This window comes from Equus przewalskii, chromosome 2 (genome assembly GCF_037783145.1).
Source record: "Equus przewalskii isolate Varuska chromosome 2, EquPr2, whole genome shotgun sequence".
Taxonomy (NCBI): domain Eukaryota; kingdom Metazoa; phylum Chordata; class Mammalia; order Perissodactyla; family Equidae; genus Equus; species Equus przewalskii.
The window spans coordinates 92,075,047-92,098,387 of record NC_091832.1 but is presented as its reverse complement, the minus strand read 5'-3'; the positions used below and the strand labels follow the sequence as shown (position 1 = coordinate 92,098,387).

General features: G+C 36.2%; 1 protein-coding gene across 50 annotated transcripts in view; it reads right to left on the bottom strand.

Moving 5' to 3' along the window:
- The window catches only part of ELF2 (E74 like ETS transcription factor 2), a 100,500-nt gene that overhangs the window by 14,142 nt on the left and 63,017 nt on the right, over nt 1–23,341 (bottom strand). For 2 of the 50 annotated variants that reach the window (XM_008517026.2, XM_008517027.2), the window contains exon 1: nt 7,202–7,677. The exons of 33 other annotated variants lie outside the window; for them this stretch is intronic. In XM_008517026.2, coding sequence (XP_008515248.1) covers nt 7,202–7,259 — 58 coding nt within the window. In that variant the 5' untranslated portion in view covers nt 7,260–7,677. Of the gene's footprint in view, nt 1–360; nt 1,307–1,470; nt 1,525–5,759; nt 6,167–6,345; nt 6,831–7,201; nt 7,696–23,341 lie in introns of those variants that run through there. 15 more of the 50 variants (XM_070611697.1, XM_070611686.1, XM_070611698.1 and 12 more) reach the window with 15 other exon arrangements.

Here is a 23,341-nt window from a genome sequence, read left to right as displayed (position 1 = left end):
GTATTAAGACACACTCTAAAAATCCTACTGTATTAAAATCATAGCTTTGAGTATTTGATTACAATACAGCAATAGAATTTTACCAGATATTTAAATGTAATTTAATGAAACAAAATGAAATTTGCCTAACAGTTATATATTATGCTGCCTTGAGTTCTTATGTAGTTTGAGGAACATTTTCAAAACCATGATTTGATGTTAGTTATGTTACTAGAACTTCTTAAAAGTATATTTTCTTGCTCATATTTCTGACATCAACCTCCTCTTTTCCCCCAAATTCAACATATTATTTCCCAGAAATATTTTATATTTACACAGCGAGACAAATAAAATACATACAAACTGAAGAAGAAAACTTACCTGTTCATACTTAAATTTAGGATGAGAATATCAAAACTGCGTAAATTTTCCACGAATTATCAATCAGAAGATCTAATACTCTGGAGAGTCAACAAGTGTTTGTCGAGCATTTACCATGTGCCAGACCCTGTGCTATAACCTGAGATACAAGTGTGAACAGATCTCTGGCCTTGTGAAGCTTATACTAATAGTTCGGAGAATATCAAAAACATAAATGGAAGTAAACTATTTCAAAATTAAATAAAGGTGCAAAATAATTTAAAGTTACTCTGTAAGCTAACAGCTTGTGAAGCAGAGCACTGATTTCTTTCTTTTTTGATGCTTATGAATTTTACTTTTTGTCACTTTTATTTACTAAAATAACTCTAAGCACATTTTTTAAAAAAATGAACACCTAAGAGCTCACACTTTGATAAATTTACAATAATGTGCCCATGACAGTTTCCAAGAATACTTCACTCATTTTGTACAAGTGAGCACTATCCCTTTTGATTTTTGTTGACATAAGTCAAGTAGTTTTTCATAACAGAAATTTAAGAAATATTTCTCCTATTCAAGTTTCTGTAATTTTTGAAAACTTCTTAATACTATTTTGTCCAGATAATAATTCAAATACAATTTAAGCTAAAATTTTTCGCAATTCTTAATGATAAACATGAATTTAACAGTGTTGTGCAATTAAAGTAAGCAAGCTACAAGCAAGGACTGAAAATTCCTTATCTCTTACTTAAACTTGATTTACTGCTGTCTTTCTAAACCTGTGTATGAAATTTATGGGAGGAAAAACATAAGTAACTCATTTCAAAAATAGAAAAAAATGAAGCTAAAGGTAAACTGACAGCTATCATTTTCTAGTTACCACCAGTAGTTGGTGTTGCTGGTCAATATTCCTCAAAGACATAAATGTACCAAATTTCAAAACTATTTGAATTTTAGTCATTGTGCCAAAAATTAAATTTACTTAGCCCCTCCTTTATTATTGGTACAAGTCTTCTGGTTCCATTTCTAGCTTTCTAATCAACTGGTATTTGTATGGTAGACTATTCCAGACTCACTCAACAGCTGTTACTAAATACCAAACTTGGTAATTAAGTCTGACAAGAGACATACCTCTCAGCTTTGCAGAAGAGAATGCTGGCAATGGATCTAGTTCATAACAATGTTCTTAAAGTCAAAAATAAAAATTAATAGCAATTTAATTTGAGAGCAATGGAAAAAAATTAGGAAACACTTCATTAGGTGATAGTGGTATTCCCCTACAAGCAAGACCATAAACTAATATTACAAGGCCATCACTCAGCTACACACCTGACTTAGCACAGCTTATCCTAATGCCCCAAGGGTGTAACAGTAACAGATGAGTGAAGAATACAAATGAATGCAATGAAAAGGGGGAAATGGTAAAGGTCTGGGACACGCCATCTTTACCTGATCCCCTTAGACTTTCTAATCAATATAGTTGCATTATGAGGTTTAAAAGAAAAAAGAGAATAAAATTATTTTCTAAAGTAGAGCTGTCTGATAAAAATATAACATGAGCCACATATAATTTTAAATTTTCAGTAGCCACATTAAAAAAAGCAAGTGAAATTAATACCTTTCATTTAATCCAGTATTATCCAAAATATTGTCATTTTAACATGTAATCACTGTAAAAAAGTTTTCCACTGCTTCAGTTCTTACATTTAAATTAATTAAAATTTTAAAAAATGTAAAATTCAGTTTCTCAGCCACATTTCAAGTACTCAATAGCCACAAGTGTCTAGTTGCTACGGTATTCAAAAGTATAGACTAAATGAAACTGTAATTCAGCTATTCTCAAACTTTTTTGGTCAGAGTACCTTTTCAGAATCAAATTATTCACTACTGCAAAGAGATTTTGTTTATATAAGTCTTATGTACAGACATTTATCCTATTTGAAATTAAAACTAAGAAAACTTTAAAATATTTATTAATTCATTTAAAATAATAAACCCAATACTTTTAAACATAAGTGATATTTTTATAAAAAATAACTTCTAAAACAGAAAAATTAGTGAGTAGCTTTGTTTCACATTTTTGCAAATCTTGTTAATACATGGTAGAAAACAGCTGAATTCTCATATTTGCTTCTTTATTCAATCTGTTGTAATATCAAGTCATGTAACATCTAAAAAACTCCTCTAAACACTTGTGAAAGTGAAAAGGCAAATAATGCCTTAGTATTGTTATGAAAACAATTTTGACTTCACAGACCTCCTGAAAGAGTCTTGGGAATCCCAGAATCCCAAGATCAGAGATTTTAGTTTTTAAGAACTGCAGCTGTAATTTATTATCAAATGTAATTAATAACACCCAAATTCTATCCTCATGTTTCTGTAAGTTTTAGCTTCTAATCATAAACATTAGTGTGTAGATGAAAAATTATGATTCCATTTCCCTAAGTATAACATTTTGTCCACATGAAAGATTTTTTAAAAAGCTTTTCATAAATATTTCTTTGCATGTGTTTGAACATTTAAGCTACAGGTAACACATGGAATTTAAATAATTATCAAGAACACTCTCCTGGGGCCGACCCCGTGGCCGAGTGGTTAGGTTTGTGTGCTTGGCTTAGGCTGCCCAGGGTTTCACCAGTTCCGATCCTGGGCACGGACATGGCACCGCACGTCAGGCCACGCTGAGGCGGCGTCCCACATAGCACAACTACAAGGACCCACAACTAAAAATACACAACTAGGTACTGGGGGGCTTTGGGAGAAAAAGGAAAGAATAAAATCTTTAAAAAAAAAACAAAAAACACTCTCCTGCCTGCCCCTCTCTACCAACCAAATGTTTCTAAAACAAAATTGTTTCATGTTGAATTATCCTAACCAACTACACAATGATGTTACTGTTTAACTCAGTTTTTATAAGATTTTAGTATAATGCTACAATGAATTCTAAAAAGTAATTTCTTAAACACATTTTCATATAAATTTTTTTAAAAATTAAAGCCATTCTTCCAGTTGTATTTCAACACATGCTTCATTTTTTCATTCTGCTAAATGTTTTTCAAATTGATCTTTTCAAGATTGATACTAGATATTCCAATTTATAGTAAATTAGAAATAACATTTTCAAATTCAAATTTCATGATGAACTTTGACAAACTAGACAGATTTATTCTTTCAGTTAAAATACTCAAGCGAAATTTCCAAAAAAATTTCCCCCTTCCATTTAATAACTGCATTAAAGTAGAAGAAAATTCTGGCAACCCTACTTCTCAATTCTCAAATTCTCCAATTTCTTAAAAGAAGAAATAAAAAAGTCAAGGAAAATATATCTGAGAATAAGACAATATTTTAAATTGAAAATCTTCCAGAAAATTCAGACCATACGTACACAATACTTTCGCATAAATATTTAGTAACATTCGCTTTTCCTAGAGACTAGACATTCATTTTTTTCTATAATAAGCTATATATATATATATATACACACACACACAGTAGAAATTAGCCTAAATCATTAAATAAACTATATCATAGTCTTATTCAACATATAGTTATAGCCTCAAGTTCCAATTTGGCACAAAGACTGGCTGAAAGAAATTACCCTCACAATTACATAACAACCTTACAGACATATTCACTCACATGCTGTAATGTAAAGAAATCTAAGAAAAAGAGAAGTCCTCACTTTCCATTAGCTATTTCTGAACCATTTATAATTTTAGAGCTTGAGAAGTTCTTGGAGATCACCTAGTCAATCCTGTTCTCTTACAGAAATGAACCCTGAAAGAAGTTATTAAGGCGCTAGGACAGAGCTAGTTCAGTGACAGCCAGATGCAGACCCTCATCTCCTGACTGCAGGGTCAAGACTTTTGCTCACACATCATGTTACCAATGAAAGTTTAAAAAGTATGTCAAGTCTTTACCACAAACATATTCTGTATGTTAAAATGAAAGTGATTTTTAATAAATAAGCTTATTTATTTCATTCTTTACCCAAATGTTGATAACTGAAGCTGAAGCCGATAGCTAAAGTCGACAGTTAAACCTCCGAAGGAGAAAAATAAAAGCAAAAATATAACCTCTAGTATCTTAACATATAACAATGGTAGTGGTACTATTAAGTGCTTTATAGTTACTTAGAAACAACAGCTATGCTAACAATATTCAACTATCTCTTCTAGATGTGTTTCTTAATATCATTCTACACTAATCATCAATCCATTATAGCAATCACTGTAGTGAGATTAACATTTATATACCATATAGACTTTCATCCATCTCTTCAATTAGACTGTAAACTCTTTGTGAGGAAGAATTATATCTAACACTTGATGACTTCCCTCAAGGGAATATAAATCTACCACTCTGTCCATTTTGCAAATACAACTTTACAAACATTACTCTCCACGCTACTGGAAACCGTCAGCAATAAAAGTTTAGATCCATGATTCTTAATGTTCTGGGCCACCTTTCCTCCTCAACTCTTAACTCACTGAATAAACCTTGGGTAAATCTGAAAACGTGTCTCAAGTTTCCTTCTAACATACGGCTTGTAAAGGAGCTTCAAATTACAAGAACAAGACTGAAGAAATAGTTTGAAAACAGTTATACGTAAAATGTATTCTTTACAGAACATTATAATCACAAAGGAAACTTCAATTGCAAAGTTTGTGTATACTAAAGCAATGCAGTAGGGCTGGAAAATAACATTTAAACTTTTTTTTTTAAAAAAAAAACCTTATCAAAGGCTGATAAAACTTTGTATTTTCAAACTTTAGACTGTATGTATCTGCTCCAAGCAAAATATCTAGAAGTCACATTCAGTATTGGCTGATAGTTCCAAAAGTTTATGAGAAATATCTTCCACTGGCAAAATTAAGCCTTCCTACCTTAACAGTATTTTTCAAAATTCTAAGTGCAGGGGCTATTCTAAGGTTCTCTCGGTATGTTCACAACCAGTGGAAACGTTTCTTGAAATGTTCAGCACTCACAGAAATATCACTGACCCAAACAATTATAAGTACTGTTAGTAGCAATAATATAAGGCCAAAAAGTTCACCCCTTAATTCATACTATGTTATTAATGGACTGAACATACATAAAGGAACAACTCATACTCTGCTTCTTATTCACTAATACTTAAGTTCTTACTCTGATCAGAAAAAAACTGTCAAATGTGTTTTAATCACTACTCAGTAAACTGTGATTTTTCTTTGGGACCTTTGAAACGCGTCATGTTACATTTTATAGAATAAAAGGCTGGTCACTCATTATGTGTTATACAACACATACGGTTATATTCCAGACTTCATTTGCACTTAAAGTTCTCGGGTTAAATTTGTAGATACACATGTGTTCGTGATTTCCCCCATCGAACTGAATCACAGTTTCACCAACCAAACTACTCATTTCACGCTCCCTACCTAAAAACAATGGATAGAAAACAGAGGCTAAGATCTTTTACAGCATTACTCTTTGGTGAATATTTCCCATCTTCCAATTCCCATCGATGGCAATATGAAATATGACACGGAGAAAGGAACATGTATGCTCATTACTACAGCGAGTAAACACTACTCAAGCACTGCTACATCGATTCAGGGCCCTCACCGCGCCGTGTGCTATTAAGCTGCTTTTTCTATGTAACTTAAGTCCGTGCCCTTCCGCTGCAGCAGTGGCGCTGCACATCCCCCACCCCCGCGGCCACTTCCGTGTTTACACTCCTCTTCCCTCCAATTCCATGCGTACATTGTCAGCTTCACTCCCGCCCAATCTTCATTGGCCCAGCGCGGGCCCAGAGTCCCGCCCCCAGAAATCAACGTTCTTATTTGGAACATCTCAGAGAGCAGATTGGAACCAGAGGCCTGTCAATCCCGTCCGTTCTGTCCTCTCCGAAGCGCTTCCGCTATGGTGGGAGGTTTGGGGGGGAGGGGAAAAGGGGGCAATTCCGTGCCGAGACTTCCCTAGGGCCAAGAGTCCCTCCTGCCCGCCCCACTCCTTCTCACTCACCCGCTGTTTACAAAAACGAACGTTCTTCTCTGACGCCCCAACGCTCCAGGTCAGGGGGACAAAACATAATCTGTGTCCTTCCCATTCTCCCCCCTAAAAAAAACAACCCACGAGGGAAGGGGCATAAGGGTACTTCTTCGCAGCCACCCATTAAACGAGGGAGGGGAGGCGGGCCCCTGAGAGAAACACCATTCCGGGCTCCTCCGCATTAAGTGACCCTTTACAGAACCGTTACTCCGGAGCCCGCACAAGGTGGGGATGCGAAGAAGAGGGTCAGAGCATTTTTTTGGCGGGTATCGGTCTACCGGACATGGCCCGGGACTGCCTCGTCCATGCGGAAGTCATGGATTCGTGGACCCAGCCGGAAAGGAGACAGGGGCGGGGGTGGCGAGCGTCCACGGAGAAGCCCGCCGCCCCCGACCGCGGGCAGCAGCGGCCTCTCCGGCCAGACAGCGTGGCAGGCGCAGCCGGGAGACAACAGCCTCACTCACTTCCTGGTTCCTCGGCAACTGGAGTGAAGCGCACAACTCGTCCGCCCCCGAGTCCCCAACTTCACTGCGGCTCGGCTCCCAGGCGCCCGCTGCCAGCACTCCGCCCGGCAGCTGCCGCCGCTGCTCGCCAAACCCACCCTGAAGCGACAGCGCCGGATTCGAGGCAGGTTACTCTCCAAGGTGATCACTTCCTGATTCGTCGCCTCCATTACTTCATTCACTACCCCCCTCTCCCCCGGCCGCCCCAGTGACTGAGGTGGACACGGTGCCCCCTGCACTGACCGCTACAGGGGAGTCACCCCGCCTTCCGTGCACCCCCTCTCCTGCTGCACCGATGCACGGGAGAAAAGTTCCTCCGTCCTTACCAGCCCGGATGAGCAGATCCAGCTGGTTCGTGGGTCCCTCATGCAGAGACGTCGCCATGTTTATCCCGGGGCTGGAGCTGCTGCTTCACATTGACTTACACCGTGAGCAGCGGCGGCAGGGGAGGAGGCGGAACCCGCGGCCGGAGACACACGCCGTGCGACCGACACACACTCACGCACTCGTACACACTCAGACGCCCGGATCCTTGCGCGTCCTCCGACAGGAAGCCGAGGCCGGCCCGCCTCCCGCCGCCGGGCTGAGAAACCCCACCACCTAACGGCAGGGGCGGCGGCGGCGGCGGCGGCGGCGGCCTCGGATGGCAACGCGATCCTTCCGCCCCGCGCCCAGACAGGAAGTCCCGGACGCCCGCCCCGGAGAGCGGCCGCAGCCGCGGCGAGGGAGACACCTGAGGCTGGAAACCGCCGGGAGCCGCGGCCAGGACGAGGCCCCGCGGCAGGAAGAGGCACATTTCACGCTCTGCGGAAGAAAAGTCTGCAGTTGTCCCCTCTCTGGAAAAGAGCCATTAATCAAATCTTCTTCCTGGAAGAGATCTAATATCTAGTCCCGCAGCTGTAAATAAAGGTGGCTATTTAACTTGTTTTGGCCGTTTCAAAGCTTACGCAACATGTAACCCGTTCTCTTGAAAGAGCTGCACTTTAAAACAGGAATACCAACAAAAAAAGTCACACCTACAAAATAGTCTAAAAGCTTTACTTGGAAAGTAAGGAGCTTCCAGCTACTTTCAGAGACCGACTTCGTCCTTTTCCCTCTACAAAAGTGTTAAAGAGCACACTGAACAGGTACTTGCTAGTAAACAACATGCTTATCCTTCCCCAATTTGCTAGACGTGGAATTCATATACCCTTTCATTTCTGTCTGGTTCATTTGGAAACAAATAAGCGTATTCATTTATATCATCATCTACTTTTAGAAAACTTTTTGATAGAAATTAACCTTATTAAAAATAAAGTACATATTAAAATATGAGAGAGAAATTGCCGTTCAGTGACTATAAATTTATTGACAACACAAGAGATCAATCCAATAAAATGACTCAGGTGAGGCTTCATTAAAACAAAAAAATGCTTCCTTGGTTTCAAAATTACATAATGTAAAAAAAGGTTTGAAACAAAATGTTGCCTTAAAGTTGTTTCTACACAAAATTTACCTAAAACAATGCCGCCTACAGAGTAAGTGCTCAGTAAGTATTTGCTAAATAAACACAAAAAAGACTTGGCAGTTACAAATTTAAATAACAGAATAATTTTTATGATCTGAATTAAATGAACTGTGCTGATAATCTAGAGAAAAAAAATTTCTCCAGCAGTATTAATGCAATATCATTTTACAACAGTTTGCCCAACTTATGAGTGGAACTTCAGAATAGATTTACATAGCCTATGACTACTTTTTTTATTTCTTCTAAATACTTATTTTCCTGGTCCTTTCCCTTAGCCCTACCACCATGATCCCCACCCTCCCGAAAAAGAACCTATTACCATTTCCAAAGTACAACTCTATTAAACCAAATAAGGATCTTTTTCTTGCATTAGGTAAACTTACCACCTATTGGACAAAAAGAACGCTATGACTGGTAACTTTTATTTTCTACTTCTAGTCAGTTTAATATAAAGATCATCCACTGATTGGCAGCATCTTAAACTGAGACGGTTCCAGGTGGAGGATGATAAGGAACACTAAGAGGTAATTGCTGGCTTTAGGCAGATTATTGAAATTGATAACAAATCTGAATTTCCACTCTATCAATCAGAAGTTTTTCATGTAATCTATTTAGAAGGGAACAGAGTTATGTAAAGCAAAGGTTTATTTTTTCTGGAGCTGAGAGGTTAACTTGGCTCAAAAAGGAGCACTCTTCTCAATGTGGGAGTGAGTTTGAAGCCTGATACATAACTTTTACCTTACTATTTGCTTCTTGAAATATATCTGAATAAGAGAATAGTATGCATGTGTGTATTTTACTCTCTGTACATCTTAATTATATGTATCCATGTCAGCCTTTATAGTTTAAATTCCAAGAGAACAGAAGCTGTATCTATTCCTGCATAATACTTCACAGTTATTATATTATGTGTATATAATGTGTGTATAATAATAACAAAATATGGAAGAAAAACTGGGAAATATTCCTATATATTTACAGCTCTTATAAAAACAATTTCCTAATCTACACAGAATTTGAAATATATTATGATGTACATCTGAAAGCTATATAATGTTATAATCCAATGTTACTGCAATAAAAATAAATAAATAAAAACAATTTCCTGGGCTTTAATGTGATTCTGCCTTGCTGCTATAACTAGGCTTTCAAAAGCCACCAATATTTAGAGACTAATAATACTATACTGGGAATACTAAGTAAGGATAGGTTGCTACTGGAAATATAAATCAATACAAACTTTCAGGAAAGCAATGTGGCATTACATATCAAGAGTTTAAAAGAGGTTCATATATTCTAACCTAGGAATTTCATTTCCAGGGCTTAGCCTAAGAAAGGAAATAAGACAGTCAATGGATTGTTCTATTAAAAACGTGTTTGAAGAATTTTTAACAACATGGTAAAATATTAAAAATAGAAATGTGGCAGGATTTAAATATATATGTATTTCTTCCACACAGTAGAACTCAAACCATGTAGTATATGTGAAGATATGTATATATAATTGTATATTTTATTGAACTGAATATATATATAAACGTATATGCACACACATACAAAACACCTACATTTCTCAAGACTTCAAGATTAAGCAAGTATTAATAAGCAGAATAAAAAACTGAGTAAGAATAGGTAGGTTAGCATGGTAGACACTTCAGAACAAATTCATATTCTGCTAATAACATTACAGAAAGACATCCCCTATATCTAAGTTATTGCTATGTCCCAACAGGGAAAAAAATGGTAAATAAAGGCTAATGCTTATTGAAATAAAAACCATGATGCTAAAGGCTTAACCTTCACTTTTTTCACTTAGTCCTCTCGACATTCCTATGAAGTAGATATTACTACTGTGCTCATTTTGTAGATGAGGAATCTAAGGTTCCTTGGCCAAGGTCATAGAGTTAATAGGAGGCACGGCCAGGATCTGAACCCAAGCACTCTGGCTCTAGAGCTCTGACTCTCAAACGTGCCCTAAGCACCAAAGTAATAAAGCCTGTTTATCTGTTATGATGCATTTAGTACCTATGGGTTTTCTTGTCTGAGAATTCTTTTATATTCCTCCCTTGAAGAGGTGGAGCATAATTCCCCTCTCCCTTTGAGTGTGGGCTGGACTTAATGACCCACTTCTAACAAATAGAATAAAGCTGAAGTGATGGAGTGCAACTTCAGAAACTGTCTGCTTGATCTCTTCCTTTTGGGTCATTCTCTCGGAGGAAGCCAACAGCAGTGTCATGAGTATACTCAAGTAACTCTGTGGAAGGCCCATTAGGCAAGGAACATGACATCCCGCCAGTAGTCATGTGACTGAGCTCTCTAGGACACAGAGCCTTCAGCGCTAATCAAGCCTTCAGATGACTTCATGAAAGCTTCATGAAAGACCCTGAGCTACAACCATGCAGGTAAGCCACTCCCCAATCCTTAACCTTGAAAACTGTACAGTATAATAAATGTTTGCTGTTTTAAGATGCTAAATTTGGGGTAATTTGTTAGTCAGCAAAAGATAATTAATACAGAGGCCTGCCCAGTGGCACAGTGGTTAAGGGTGCATGTTCCGCTTCTCGGGGGCCCGGGGTTCGCCAGGATCCAGGGTGTGGACATGGCACTGCTTGGCACACCATGCTGTGGTAGGCGTCCCACATATAAAGTGGAGGAAGATGGGCATGGATGTTAGCTCAGGGCCAGTCTTCCTCAGCGAAAAGAGGAGGCTTGGCAGTAGTTAGCTCAGGGCTAATCTTCCTCAAAAAAAAGAAAAAAGATAATACAGAAGGAAGGAGCAATTTAAACTCCCAATTTGTCACATTTCACAGCTTAAAGAAAGAAAATGGCAAAGTTTGTAAATGAACTCTAACTTTCAGCTACAGAGTCCTGAGCAGTTCTTTCCATTTCTTAATTCTTTATAGTCTAGGTATCAACTCTTTTTCTTTTTTTTTTTGGTGAGGAAGAGCAGCCCTGAGCTAACATCTGTGTCAATCTTCCTCTATATTGTATGTGAGACACCATCACAGCATGGCTTGATGAGCAGTGTGTAGGTCTGCACCCAGGAACTGAACCTGTGAACCCCAGGCTGCCAAAGCAGAGCGTGCAAACTTAACCATTACGCCACCAGGCTGGGCATCAACTCTTTCATCCTCCAACATCTACATTTTAAAAATAAGTCTTCATAATATAATCATTGGCTATTTGAATGATTTTATGGTCCTGCAGGAACCAAGATGGAAAAAATTCTTGAGAGATGTAAATACACAATTGTTCGCTATCCCATATAGGTTTTATATGTTTTTATTTTTAGCTTACCCTCGTGATTTCACTTGTATTTTCCCTTTATTGAGTACACAGAATCATAAAATGTTATGGTTGGAAAGGAGCCTAGAGACCACATCACCAAGAGATTTTCAAAAAATAAAAAACCTGAACATCATGATCTCTTTTCCTGACTACCATAAATTAGATGTATTACACTTCAAAAACCAAATAAACGGGGCCAGGGCAGTGGTACAGTGGGTAAGTTCACACATTCTGCTTTGGCAGCCTGGGGTTTGCTGGTTCAGATCCCAAGTGCAGACCTACACACTGCTTGTCAAGCTATGCTGTGGCAGGCGTCCCAGATATTAAAAAAATACAGGAAGATGGGCACACATGTTACCTCAGGGCTAGTCTTCCTCAAAAAAAAAAACAAAACCCAAATATATAATTATGTGCTCTATCAGATACTAGTACAAACAAAGGGCAACAGGTTTTAAAGTTTAAAAAAAAGATTAAGGGTAGGAATCAAAGGAAGGAGACATTCTATCGAGTTAACTGTCATCTCCTTATAAACTGGGAGAAGGGTGCCAATTTCCTATTTTAATAATAAGAGCTCTTTAACCACCACTGGTAGAGTTATTTGAGAATCACTGATTAGTCCAATATCCTCATCAGGAAACTGAGGCCCCAAGAAGTTAAATAATTTGACCAAAATCACAGATTATCTTATGATTTCAAGGTCAAAAATTCTACAAAACAATCTTCTATAAAACTTAGAAGTTATAAAATGGATGGAAAATTAAATCCATTTTACTATTATATTTATGAATAGTAAATTGCAAAATGTTTGATGTTTTGCTTTTTAATGTCAAAAGCTAAAGCAATGGTTTAGTGTCCTTCTGAAAACTTAAGAAAAAAAAAATGGGAAAAATTTTTGAGCAGTTAATGCTGGAAGAACATAAGAGAAGGCCAAACAGTTTAAGCTTTTCTGATACAACGAAACTAACAATGAAATTCTAAGCTGGGGTGTGGTGTGTTTGGATGTGTTTAGGAGAAAAAGGGGGTAAGGAAAACTACGCTATATGAAAAATATGTCTATCAAGGACAACAAGCTGGAATCAAGTGATTTAGGACCATTAAGTAAAACTTGATTCATCAACATTGGAAGATAGACAATAGATATAGGAGTAAAGTCTACAGATTCACACAGAGAAAAGAGGAATTATTTCATATGTTTTATACTACTGTTTAATTCTCTATTTGCAATTTTTTATACTACTGATTTGCTTTAATAGTCGTTTTATAAAAATATTATGTTTTACACTGTTTAATTCTCTATTTGCAATTTTTTATACTACTGATTTGCTTTATTTAATAGTCAAGTTTTATAAAAAAATATTGTTAAAATGAAGATGTTTGAACCAATATCACATATTCATTCATTTATTCAACAAGTAATTATCCAGCAGTCACTTTGAGCAAGTTTCTGTTGTCAGCACCTATTACTACACCTGGTAGCACTAAGTTATGTAACAAAAGAAAAAAAATTAAGCCTTCTCAATTCACATAGAACCCCACTAAGGGTGAAATTCTTAGAGACAGTATGATATACAAAATTGCTTGTACGTGAAATTAGAGAATAATGCGTATATGCTAACATTTTGAACTACTACCCAGGAAAGTTAAATTATTTTATATGTATAAAAGCCTTCCTGGGGCTGGCCCCGTGGCCGAGTGGTTAAGTTCGCGCGCTCCGCTGCAGGCGGCCCAGTGTTTCGTCGGTTCGAATCCTGGGCGCGGACATGGCACTGCTCGTCGGACCACGCTGAGGCAGCGTCCCACATGCCACAACTAGAGGAACCCACAACGAAGAATACACAACTATGTACCGGGGGGCTTTGGGGAGAAAAAGGAAAAAAATAAAATCTTTAAAAAAAAAAAAAAAAAGCCTTCCTAAGGCATGGATTTTATGGGGTTCACAAAGGCAAAATGTTGTTAGCGAAATGTGCATTTTTCTGAAGAGAAGTGCCACAGCTATTTTTAGATTCTCAAAGAGGTCTATGACTCCCAAAAGTTATTTTATCATAAGTTATCTTGCCATATGCATTTATGGATCATGAAAACCATATGATGAATAAAGATCCAGTATGTACCAGTTCTTAGACTGATGATTTGGCTTAGGTTCATGTTTTCTGCCATTTATTTGTTATCCCTGGGTCAGACTCTCCTTGAGCTTGTTGATTCTTCCCTTTATGGTTTATACTAGGCAAAACACTGCTCCCAATGCTCAGCAGCCTATTTGTTTCTTTTCAGTTGATTTCACCCACCCCTACACAACCCTTAAATGTGACTATTCTTGCAAAGTGAGATCCTTAGCCACCTTCTCTCTTCATTCTCCACTCTCTCAAGAATGGTATTTAGCATCCATTCACCACCAGGGCTTTCAATATAATTTCTGTACTGACTCAAAAATCAGCAGCTCCAGGTTTGACTTAATTTTTTTTTTAGTTATATATTCTAATTTCCAATTGTATGGTAAACATTTGGATAATCCACTAGTACCTAAAGGTCTTTTACCTACAGATCTCCTTTGTTTCCTCTATAAATAACATCACCATCACCCCAGGCTAGAATCGGAGACATTTGTGTTCCTAGTTTAGGAACTCATCTCTCTACAATTTTTGAGGAGGATTTAAAACATAAATGAAATTACGAAAAATTTTGTGACAAATAGTCATGTTCCCACCACCTAGAACCAACAACTGTTATCATTTTGTTATTTATACTCAAACTGTTTTTCCGGCTAAGAAGTAAAACATTACAGGTGAAGATAACATCTCTGAATACTACTCCTAGTCCTCATTCACCATTCCATCTCTCCAAAGAAATGACTGTCTTGAGTTTTGTGTATATCCTTCCAATTTATTTTTTTACATTTTTATGTTTGTGTGTGTGTGTATATATTTTATATGTGTGTGTGTATCCCAGAATGATATACAGTATTATTTTGCATGTTTGGGTACACAAATGACATTATACTATATATGCCACTCTAAAAGTTACTTTTTTCATTCAAGGATTTACATTCTATCCTTGTTGGTATAAGTAAATATAGCTATGCTTTTAGATACTACAAATTATTCCAGTGCATGAATTTACCCTATTTTATTCATCACATTATCTATTGGTAGGCCAATAAATTTGTTTCCATTTTTCACTTTTATACAAATGCTGCAAAAAATTCTTAGCTATGTTTTCTTAAGCATGTATGCTAGAATCTCTCCCCAATATGTACCTACAAATAGAATTTTTAGGTCATAGAATAAGTGCATTTCTCATTTTATATGTTACTTTCTCCAAAGTAGTTGTGCAAATCTAAAATCCCACCAGTGATGCGTTGAGTTCCCATTTTTCTCACATTCTTGTCAATACAAGATATAATCTCACATTCCCATTTTTCTCACATTGTCAATACAAGAATAATTTTAAAATTTTGCCATCTGTTGGGTGACAAGAAATTTTTCATTGTTATATTAATTTGCATATATTTAATAAGTACTGAGAATAAACATTTTTTCATATACTTACTGGCCATTAACATTTCCCCTATGAACTGCCTATTCATACCCTCTGTCATTTTTCTATGACACTTTTTGTCTTATTGATCTGTACCTGTAGAGTGTTAACATATTCTTGATAATAATTCAGATATGTGTTACAAATATCTTCGCCTAGCCTGCAGTTTGACTTTATATTTGGTTGGTCTATGGTATCCTTTGTCGTACAAAAATTTTAAGTTTTGATGTAGTCAAATTAATACATGTTTTTTCTGTAGTGTATGTTAAATAGTTCTTGGAATAAAAAGGAAATCATAAAGGAATTAAGAAATATTTGAAATGAATTACAATAAAAATAGGACATGTCAAACTATGAGGTCAGGAAATGAAAAGGTTTAAAAATAAACAAGCTAAGCATTCAATTCATACAGATGGAAAATCAACAGAACAAACCCAAAGAAACAAGAAGGAAGGAAATAATAAAGAGCAGGAAAAATGAAATAGAGAACAATAATTTTTAAAAATAGAGAAGATTCACAAAACCAAAAGATGATTTTGAAAAAATTAATAAAATAGATACACTTTGGCAAGACTTATCAAGAAAGGAAGGTGCAAATATAATATAGAACAAAAGGGGAGAAATAACCACAGACACAATAGATATACAAAATAATAAACCAGTATTATGAACAATTATATACTAATAAAGTTGAAATCTGGATGAATTGTATAAAGAAACTGTGTAACTTGTATAAAGAAAAAAATTGAATAGTAAGTAGTAAAGAAATTAAAATATAGTCCAAAACCTCCTCTCCACAAAAAAAAAATCCCAGACTTAAATGTCCTTTTAGGCAAATTCTAAAATTAATTCTTATCTCATAGAAATTGATGCAGAAAATAGAAGAGAAAAATAATGAAAGCAATCTGGATTATTTTATGAGCCTAATGTAATCTTGATTCCAAAACCAGATAAGGACAATACAAGAAAAGAAAATTATAGTTCCATATTACTTATGAAGGGTCTTTAACTTAAAACAAAACAAAGCAAAATGATGAGCAACATGTATCCTCAAACCCAAGGAGAGTCCAACATCTGAGAATCCATCAATTACCGGCCACATTAACAGATTAAATGCGAAAAATCATGACTCACCAAAGAATGTTGAAAAAGCATTTGATAGGACTCCAAACTTATGTAAAACTAAGACAAAAACAAAACCAAAGGAATAGATGGGAATTTCTTAACTTGGTACATATGATATACTAAAACCTACAACAAACATTAAACTTCAAGTTGAAACTTAAATACACTCCCTTCAAGATTAGGAACAAAACAGGGATGTCAATTAGTATCACTACTCTTTAACATACTGGAGTTCTTGACAAACATCATAAGAAATGAAAAAAATTACATGACTGGAAAGAAGAAAGAAGGGCTGAGTTGTCCCAGCTGAGGCCCTCCCAAGACCAGTAAACTCCCAGCTAATCCAGAGATGAGCACTAACAGGAGAGTAAGCCCTGCCCATCTCAGCAGAACCACATAGCTAAGCCGTAGGGTCAGGAGAAACAATATGTGGTTCTTGTTTCAAGCCAATAAATTTTGGGGTGGTTTGTTATGTAGCAACAGCTGATACAAGTAAGAAGTGAAGGGTGAGCAGAAAGGTAAAATGTGGTGGGTGTCTATCATGAAGTATTGTGCAGCAGTTAGAAGCAACAGATTAAACAGATACACACAAAGCAACATGCATGGAGATTAAAAACAGTACTTACTAAAAAAAAAAGTAGGAAACAGAGTAAGATACATAACACCATTTATATAAATTTAAATATATACAAGATATACACACTCAATACACTAAAAAATAATCAAATTAAATTTGATGCTTATGAAAGAAGGAGATGGGACTGTTGTATAAATAACGAGGATAAAGAGGAATAAATAAATCAATTGAAAAAATAAATAAAACAAGAAGGTATGAAGTAAGGATCTAATTTCACTTTTCTCTCTATAAAAAGTCAACTATCCTAATATAATTTATTGAATTTCTCACATTTATAAATCCACGTCTATTATATACCAGGTATAAATACATGCTTACTCTGTTTCTGGGCTCTCTATTCTATCCTACTAAACTATTTGCCTCTGGGCCAATCACACATTTTAAATTTTTCTATAGCTTTAGAATCATTCTTTACGGATAGGAGAGCAAGTACCCCACACTTTGTTCTTTTGCAGAATTGTCTAGACCATTTTTGGATCTTTATCTAGGAGTTTGTCAAATTCCACCAAAAACAAGTCCTCTTGGGATTTTGACTGGAATTGTACTGAATTTAATAGATTAATTGGGAAGAAGTAACAACTTTACCATGTCTGGTTTCCATGTGTGTTTGTGGGTTAAAGAATAATGGAATCAAGTGATTTTGATCTGTTTAGGTTTTCTATTTCCTCTTAAGTAAACTGTATATTTTTTCATTTATTTATATCCCTCAATAAGGTTAAATTCTTATTTTCATAAAGGTATTGCATATTATTGTCAGATTTATTCCAAGATACCTAATTAAGTTTTTTACTTTTATGAATGGGATCTTTTTTTTGTTTCATTTTCTGATTATTGCTCTTGTATACAGCAACCCTAATGAACCTGCTGAGTTTAAAAATCTATATACTCTCTTAAATTTTGTATTAATTACACCATCTGCAAATAACAATTTTGTATCTTCCCTTCTGATCTTTACGCCTTTTATTTCTTTTTCTTGTCTTATTTGTATTTGCTAGGATCCCCAGTAATAATGCTAATTGGTAAAGGTGATAGCTGGCATCTTGTTTCCATTTGCTATAGATTTTTTTTTTCTTCTAAAGATTGGCACCTGAGCTAACAACTTGCCAATCTCTCTCTCTCTTTTTTTTTTTTGCTTTTTCTCCCCAAATTCCCCCAGTAAATAGTTGTATACTTTTTAGTTGTGGGTCGTTCTAGTTGTGGAACTATAGATTTTTTAATATATACCCATTATCAAGTCTCAATACAGATTAAGAGTCTTTATCCTCAGAAAATGATGAATTTTAACAAATTCTTTTTGGATCTCTTGAGATGATTATATGGGTTTTCTCCTTTAATTTATTCATGTGGTGAATTGTATTAAAGATTTTCTAATATTTAGCCTTCCCTGCCTTCCTAGTATGCATTTAGTCATTAAGTATTTTTTAATCAGTTCCAGATTTGATTTGCTATTCTTTATTTAGAATATTTGTAACTATGATCATACATAAATTTGGCAAGAAATGTTCTTTTTTTATACTGGATCAGTTTTAAGGTTAAGGTTATACTAGCTTCATAAAATGAATTGGAAAGCTTTCCCTACTTACTGTTGTCTATGGCAGTTTGTATATGATAGGGATTATATATCCCTTGAAATTTTATTAACAGACCTGGGTCTGATGGATTTTATTTGAATGAGGGGATGCATATGTAAAATTAAAGAACTTAAATGGTTATTGATTTGTTTAGGTTTTCTATTTCTTCTTGAATCAGCTGTAATTTATATATATTTTTAACTTTCCACTTCATAGGTTTTCAAATTCTTTGGCATTTGGTTGTTTACAGTATTCTCTTATGATGTTTTTTTTTGAGGAAGTTTAGCCCTGAGCTAACTGCTGCCAATTCTCCTCTTTTTGCTGAGGAAGACTGGCCCTGAGCTCACATCCATGCCCATCTTCCTCCACTTTATGTGAGGGACGCCTACCACAGCATGGCCTGCCAAGCGGTGCCATGTCAGCATGTGGGATCCAAACTGGTGAACCCAGGCCACCGAAGCGGAATGTGCGCACTTAACTGCTGCAGCCAGCCCCTGACTTTTTTTTTTTCAAGATTTTATTTTTCCTTTTTCTTCCCAAAGCCCCCCAAGTACATAGTTGTATATATTTTAGTTGTGGGTCCTTCTATTTGTGGTACTTGGGATGCCACCTCAGCATGGCCCGATAAGCGATGCCATGTCCAGGCCCAGGATTCGAACCGGTGAAACCCTGGGCTGCCAAAGCAGAGCACAAAAACTTAACCACTCGGCCACAGGGCCAGCCGCCCTCATGATTTTTAAACTCTCTATTCTGTTGGTCATATTTTTTGTTCTTCATAGTGCTCATTTTTCCTTAACCTGTCCTTACAGAGGTTTATCCACTTTTATTAATTTTATGGTTTAATAATCCATTGTTTTATTTTGCATTTCACTAATATTGACTTTTATCTTTATTATTTCCTTTCTTCTACTTAATTTGGATTTATTGTGTTGGTCCTTTATTAATTTATCTAGAGTTGAACATATGCTCATTATGTCAATCTTTCTTATTTTCCTGTAAATATATTTAAAGTTATTAAATTTCCCAATGAGTTCTGCTTAAGTCACATCTCAAATTTTTATATGCAATGCTTTTATTGTTATTTAGCTGCAAATATATGATAATTTTCATTTCCTCTTTCATCTAAATTAATCAGTGAGTTTTTGGTTGCCAATATTATGAAGTATTTTGATTGTCTTTTCATTGTTGATTTCTAATTCTATGGCATGATAAAATAATATATTTTGAATGATACTGATTTTCTGGACATTGTTGAGATTCCTCTATGGCCTAGTACACAGTTAAAAACTGACTATATAGAACTGAAAAAATATGTACAAGGTTGTATTTTATTAGGTTAGGTACAATGTTCTATATTATCTGCAGTTTATGAAACCTGTCAATCCTGTGGTTCAATTCTTTGAAGACATTTTTAATTTTGTGTCTGCGTGACTTTTTAATTTTGACAGAGGTGTGCTAAAGTCTTACTGTTCTGTAGACATGTCCATGTCTCCTTGCAGTTATGAAAGTTTTTGCTTTAATTGGTATATCAAGGCTATGTTGATAGACACATATACATTTAGGATGATTATACTTTCTGGACTGTTTCTTTAGCAGTTTGAAGAGTCTCTGTTTGTCCCAATTAAAGATTTCTACCCTAAATTCTATTTTATTACACCAGCTTCCTTTAGTTAGTATTTTTCTGACGAATATACTTTTCCATTCTTTTTTTTTACTTTTGTTTTGTCTATCTCTTAAAAATAGCACAGACTCATGTTAAGATCACCACAGGTGGTTTTTATATAATTCCTGATGTTTTGGACTTATTTCTACTATCCTGATTTATAATTTGTATTTCCATAGTTTTTTTCTCCTTTGTTGCCTTTTGTTAGATTGGTCAGGTTTAGTTTATTCCCTAACCTACCCTCCAACTTAGTATTTTGGAAGCTATGCCTTCTGTTTCTATTATTTTAGTGTGCTCTAGTTGCTTAAAATAAACGTCCTTCTTTTCACTTCTCATCTTCTCTAGATCATGTTTCACACAGTTCCTAACTATTTTATTCAAGGGCCAACACAATCTGGTTCCACTCTATCTTTCTAGCCTTCTCTCTCTCAACCATATGCCTCTACAAAGCCTAATCTCTAGCCAAACTACATTACTTGTCAGTCTCTACATAAAATACAAAATTCCTGGCCTTCTGTTCTGGTTCTTGATGTCTTCTTACTCACTCACTCATTCAACAAATCCTTTACTGAAAAGCTACTTGGGGGACCTGCCCAGTGGGGTAGCAGTTAAGTTCATGCGCTCTGCTTCAGTGGCCCAGGGTTCACCAGTTCAGATCCCAGGCACGGACCTACACACTGCTGGCAAGCCATGCTGTGGCAGGCATCCCACATATAAAGTAGAGGAAGACGGGCACGGATGTAACGCTCAGGGCCAGTCTTCCTCAGCAAAAAGAGGAGGATTGGTGGTGGACATTAGCTCAGGGCTAATCTTCCTCAAAAAAAGAAAAGCTACTTGGTGCTTGGCTCTGAGCAATACTAGTAAACACAACGGATATGGTCTCTGGCTTTATGAAGCATTGTGTGGAAACATTAAACAAATAAACGCAAATATAATAGAGTAAAACTTCATGGATGCACGAATGCACATAATTTAACTGGTAATTGGCTCCCATCTTCCACTCTACCCTCAAAAGCAGTCGCTGAAGTACAAAACTACCACCAGGTGGCACCAAACCACAGCCGGATCTTAGACTGATTTGGTTAACCTCTGTCTGAATCCTGGAACCCATTCCACACACACTTTCTCCTCACACAGACTGATTTGGGACATTTTATTAAACTCACAATAATGCCATATGTTATGTGATTTGAACTCTTTGTAACTACTTACTACCTTATTGTGGGAGTTTTTATTCTATCACAAGTTGTAAGTGCTAACGGGGGAAAAAAAAAAAAAGGGGGAGCCAATAACAAAAAGAACAGTCCTGGGGCCGGCCCCGTGGTTAAGCAGTTAAGTGCTCCACTTGGGGGCCCAGGGTTTCACTGGTTTGGATCCTGGGAGCGGACATGGCACTGCTCGTCGGGCCACGCTGAGGTGGTGTCCCACATAGCACAACCAGAGGCACTCACAACTAGGATATACAACTATGTACTGGGGAGCTTTGGGGAGAAGAAAGAAAAAAAGAAAAAAGAAGACCGGCAACAGATGTTAGCTCAGGTGCCAATCTTTAAAAAAACAAACAGTCCTAATTGAGATAGAAGAGTATCAGCTAAAGCCTCTCTTCTCTCTCTCTCTGAGAAAGTGACATTCAAACTGAAATATAAAGGATGACCCAAAGTTAGAAGCTGAAAAATAGAAAGCAATATGTTCCAGAAAGTAAACAGCATATGTGAGCACCCGTGAAGGTAAAGTTCAGATTAATGGAAAGGGGAAAAGACAACAGCGTGTGTGTATGTTGGGGCAGGGATGTATGCTCTAATTCTTCAGTGTGTGTTTAAGAGCCTGCGCTCTGGAGCCCTGCTTACTATTGGAGTTTAAATCCTCGCTCTACCACTTAAAGCTGTCTAGCCTTGGAAAAGTTATTCAGCCTACGGTTGTTCAGAGTATTGAATGTGTTAATATATAAAGCCCTAGAACTATTCCTGGCAATATAATAAAGAAATTTTAAATGTTAGCATTTTATTTTTTGTTGCTATTACTGTTGTTATTGTTTCTAGATGGATAAGAGGAGTCAAATTATTAATTGTCTTGAAGGCCATGTTAAAAATTCTGAATATTATCCTAACTGCAATTAGAACCCGCTGAAAGATTTTAGGGAAAGGAGTATCATCATTCAATTTATAAAATACATTTTAAATCACTTTGGCTACTGCTTGCTACGGGGTACTACTGAAAAACAAGATAACAAAATTAAACGTAGGATTATGTGATTTGCCAGTGGTGGTCGCTAATCTATAGTTCCTGACTCCCTTTGTGAGATGGTAAACTGAACGCACTGGCTTCTGCCCTTGACTTTTATTCCCAAGGAGAAGGTTCACCGAAAGTTCTTCCTTTTTTGTGAAGGCCCCTCTTCCCAGGACATAGACCTGCAGATGAAGCCTAGACATAATAATTAGCGTCCTTTTGTCTCAAGTAGATAACTGGCATTTTGAGGGCCTCCTAAACAGGCATGTAATGGTAGTAAAGGAATTAAAAACAAATGCGACTCTGCCAACCTTGGTTACTTTCCAAACCAAATGGTTATAAAGTTTAATGTTGTAAACCCAAATAGATGCTAACTGCAGACCAATGTCTCTAGAGAAGAAAAAGGAAGAAAAGTATGTTAAAGTTTATTCAAGAATGCAAGCGTCTCAAAAAGAAATCAGCACTTTTTTATTTCTTTCTCTTCTCGAACCAAATCCTGTTTCCTCTTCAAAAGAATTTTTTGATTCTAATTTATTATTCTAAATCTTTATTTTCTGAGAATTAAGTTGCAAAAAAAAGGTGATATAAACAAAAGGATTCCGATTTTCCTAAAAGTCTTGGCAAACACCATGCATAACAAGAAGTACCTTTATGCTAACTAGATTAGAGATAATGCTTTTCTTTTTGATGTAGAACTTTCTAGAGTGATCTTTTGCAAGCTCATCTAGTGATAAGAAAATCTCTACCAAATTCTGGCTAACAGATCATTCATTTTGTTCAAACATATTAAGTCCTGGAGGATAACTACATATTATCACCACCCAGTCTAATATAAAACATATGAAAAGTATTTTTAGTTAAATTAAAAAATTTAATTGTTCACTCCTTTTAAGTAGTATATGTATTTTGGCTGTT